General features: G+C 41.8%; 1 protein-coding gene across 3 annotated transcripts in view; it reads left to right on the forward strand.

The window, feature by feature from the left end:
- Positions 1 to 3,518, forward strand: part of ttc28 (tetratricopeptide repeat domain 28) — a 166,247-nt gene extending 162,729 nt beyond the window's left edge. For all 3 annotated transcript variants that reach the window (XM_039779288.1, XM_039779290.1, XM_039779291.1), the window contains one exon: positions 1,629 to 3,518. In XM_039779288.1, the coding sequence (XP_039635222.1) occupies positions 1,629 to 2,745 (1,117 nt within the window). In that variant the 3' untranslated portion in view covers positions 2,746 to 3,518. The remainder of the gene's footprint in view (positions 1 to 1,628) is intronic.
- The last annotated feature ends 710 nt before the right edge of the window (positions 3,519 to 4,228 follow it).

Below are 4,228 nucleotides of genomic sequence, written 5' to 3' on the forward strand. Positions count from 1 at the left end.
ATCAGAATTACTTTTAGTGTTTGTATCTTTCATACTTTCCTAAATATTTCCTGTTTTTCGTGAAATTTCCACCAAGTTGATTAATGTAAATGAATGGATGGAATGTTCAGAGTTAGAGTGGCTGACATCAAAATCAGGGATTTTACAAACTAAAACAAGGTGATTTAAAACAGAAATGAGAAGGAATATTTCTACTCCACTGGCAAATATTTCCATTTTACACCAGGAGAGTTTCATGTTTATTCAAGCCTTGATGCCGTCAAACTTTTTAATGCCCGGGACGCATAAAATAACTCCTCTCTTACAGCTCTGTATCTTTTGGCCTTTCTGATATTTTGTTGTAAGTTGTTAGTTATGAAAGCTATATGTCATAGCATTTATAGTCTAAACCATGGATCTTCAACAGGGGGTCCGCGAACCCTAGGGGGTCCTCAGAGTCAATGCAGGGGGGCTTCCAAATTATTGTTAATTTTTAAAAGTTTTTTCAAAAATTAAAAAAATCTTAACATGAATCCAACATATTACAAACGTATTAGAAAATATAAATCCCCACTGCTTACTGGTCTATAGGTAAGGTAGTCCCTAAGGCCATCCACAGATACAGTTAATCCTAAGGATTCACTGTTCCACATGTGTTTCACATTGAAACATGATTAATAAGATCATGCCAACAATTAGTAGGCTATTTTAATAGCTTAGTATTGTATTTAAAAAAGGAATGTATAAAGATTTTGGGCTGCCCTACACGTTATTGTAGGCCCAACTTAAAGGAACACGCCGACTTATTGGGAATTTAGCTTATTCACAGTAACCCCCAGAGTTAGACAAGTCGATACATATCCTTCTCATCTCCGTGCGTGCTGTAAAGCGGTCTGACGGCTCCAGCGGCATCAGCCCATAACAGAACAGGCAGGTGAATGGTTCCAGTAATCCTACTGCTCCGAATAAGTGACAAAATAACGCCAACATGTTCCTATTTACATGTTGTGATTTGTGGAGTCACAGCGTGTACAAAAAACAACATAACATGAGATACAGCCATCTTCTAACAGTAAACAAACCGGGAACTATATTCTCAGGTGGAAGAATATAGTACTTGGGCGGAGTGATATGCTCGCAGCAAGCCTGTCTGAGAATATAGTTCCCGGTTTGTTTACTGTTAGAAGATGGCGGTGTCTCATGTTGCGTTGGTTTTTGTAAACGCTGTGACTCTACAAATCACAACATGTAAATAGGATCATGTTGCCGTTATTTTGTCACTTTTGTCACAATTGGGAGCAGTAGGCTAGTTGGAACCAGTTACCTGCAGGATCTGTGCTGGGCTAAGCTAATGCTGGAGCCGTCAGACAGCCTTACAGCACGCACGGAGATGAGAAGGGTATGTATCGACTTGTCTAACTCTGGGGGTTACGGTGAATAAGCTAAATTCCCAATAAGTCGGCGTGTTCCTTTAATATGCAACTTCATTTTATACAATATATGTAGTAGGGGGTCCCTGCTCCGTCTCTCATTCAGTTAAGGGGTCCTTGGCTTAAAAAAGGTTGAAGACCCCTGGTCTAAGCTCATTTGCAACTCTTGTTCCTAGATGGCTTCATTTGAACATAACTCAAATATTTTTGTTTTCGCAGCCCGCCTCCTCAGAAGACCGGGAAAGGGAAGGTAAGCAGCTCTGAGTCGGACCAGTCGAGCACTGAGACAGACAGCACGGTCAAGTCCCAGGAGGAGAGGACGGTGCCCGTGGGACAGCTGGATCCCCAGGAACTGGCCCAGAAGATTCTGGAGGAGACCCAGAGCCACATGCAAGCTGTGGAGAGCCTGCAGAAAGCAAACATCAGAGGGAAGACAGCGAGGGGGCCGGCTGAGAGAGAAGAGGCCCATGCCAGGCAGCCTTCGCTGTCCACTCCCACAACCCCAACGTTGACTCCCACTGGAGGAGCGCGAGGCTTTCAGCCCTCTGAGACCAGTGCGTTTAGCAGACCACCAAGTAGGGCAAGTCTAAAGGCTTGCTCTTCTCCTCTTTCCCTCTCCAGTCATCTTTCACCCCTCTCCACTTCAGTTTCAACACCTCCCCCAACTCGGCCTAAACCCCCATCCCGCTCCTCGTCGCTGCAGAAAATCAGCTCCGGCTACAACAGCCCAGCTCATTCCTCTCCTTCTTCATCTCTCTCTGTGACAGAGCAGGGTTGGCCTTTCCCCGCCGCTTCCCCCGATGTGCATGCGCGGGCTCAGCTCAAACTGAAATACCCTCCCTCACCTTACACCGCCCACATCTCGCCTTCGCACTCTCCGGCTGACAGCGCCCCATCGCCGGCCTTTTCCTATTCCTCCACAGGATCCGTTTCGGCCTCCTCCAGCCCTGCGAACACGCCTGAACTCAACCAGCCAAAACGGGACAACAAAGTCCAGACAATTCATAATTTAAAAACCTTCTGGGCCAACGCTGGCCAGAAACACGAGGTGCCCTGCCCTGCCAGTTTACTCCGAGGTGGGAATAAAAAAATGAGTACAGTTCAGAAAGATGTTTTGGGTTTGCTTAATCTCTCACCTAGACACGAGTCCGTCAGCAAAAATGTAGAGGCATCCGGGGATCACAACACTGGCGACAGACAGAACGGTCACCAAATACTGGAGGCTAAACCTCCTCCACCTCCATCGTCGAACTCTAAAGGGGGCATCAAAGTTCCCACCGGGAACGGCTACAAGTTTCTCTCACCTGGACATTTCTTTCCATCCTCTAAATGTTAGGAGTTGGGATATTTGCCATGCTGAACCCAGAGCCAGGGGGCCAATCTTCTGTTCCATTTTGGTGTTTGTGCTATGACAGAAGCTGTCCATTTGTCAGCTAAATACTACCACATTTTTTTAGCAATACCTGCTGAAGACTATTATTAATAAAAAAAAAGTATTGTTTCATACCGACAATGATTTTACACATCACTACTTTTTGTGTGAGGGGATGGTAATGTTTTGAATGTGATGATTGTGCCTTCTTCCGGAGAGAGCTGGAAGGACAAATGACTGAGAGAAATGTCGAGTCTCTGGCTTAAAATGTGTTTTCATGACTGACTAGAGCGCATGTGTCTCAATGCCTCCCCGTACTGTACTCCCAGTCTGTCGACCGGATGCCTGAGAAAAGAACATCTTCTGTCGACCTAAATGCTCGCTATATTTGTGTAAGTTGACCTGAATTTGATCTTGATTTAAAAAAAAAAATTGTGTGTAATTATTATTGTTAAATGTCATTATCGATGCTTACTGGTGTCATTCATTTTGTAAAGTAATCTGTGTTTTCCAGTCATTATTATACATTTTATAAAAGACAATTAAAGGAAGACGTGAGGAAAAGATTTTTGAAATTTTTTATTGGAGATTTGATTTTGTGTGCGATTGTCAGCATGGTACCTCTTGCTGTTCAGTCTGCGAGTGACTTTATAATGTACAATTTCACAGCGGTGCCCGACTCCCATTTACAAATATCTTCAATTCTCAAGAACTGAACCAATAAAAATGTTCCTTTCCTTGTTTTGTTTTCATGACATAAATCACGTCTCTTTCCATTTAATCAACATAAACAGTAAATCTTAGATTAGATTTCAGAAGTAGTAAAATGTATCTATAATTCTGCAGAAACTCACTCAAGTCCAGTGGTAAAAAAAGTAACTTGGTACATTTACTCAAGTCCTGCACTTACAAGCAATTTTAAGGTATGAACTTCTCCAGTACATCTTAGAGGGACATATTTTACTTTTTACTCTACTACATAAATTGAATTGCTATATAGTTACTTTTTAATATTCAGATTTTACACAACGTGATCAGTTTATAAAATATGATGCATTGCGACAGAATATGAAGCATTTAAGAATGTATTTGCCACAACAATATAATTAAATAAATAAATCATATCTCTTGGAATGGGAGGATTACAATCAAAGTAAGAAACAGTGTCTTTGTTAATTAGCTGTAACCTAAATTACCAAATTTGATCTCTAAATCTTTCCAAAACTTCATCTTACATTCATAATTGTGGAATAAGTGTATTTATAGTGACCCTTCTCTCTTGAAAAATGTACAACTATCTATTTCATAATATATTCCATTATATCAATGTCAGTAAACCATACTGTTTAAATGAATGTGTTGAAAACATGTTTATATGAGACAGTGTAATGGACAATGGTGTGGGTTTTTCCGCCAATCAGATTGTTTCTGGAGGGCGGAACAAACT

This window comes from Perca fluviatilis, chromosome 17 (assembly GCF_010015445.1).
Source record: "Perca fluviatilis chromosome 17, GENO_Pfluv_1.0, whole genome shotgun sequence".
In the NCBI taxonomy this organism is placed as follows: Eukaryota; Metazoa; Chordata; class Actinopteri; order Perciformes; family Percidae; genus Perca; species Perca fluviatilis.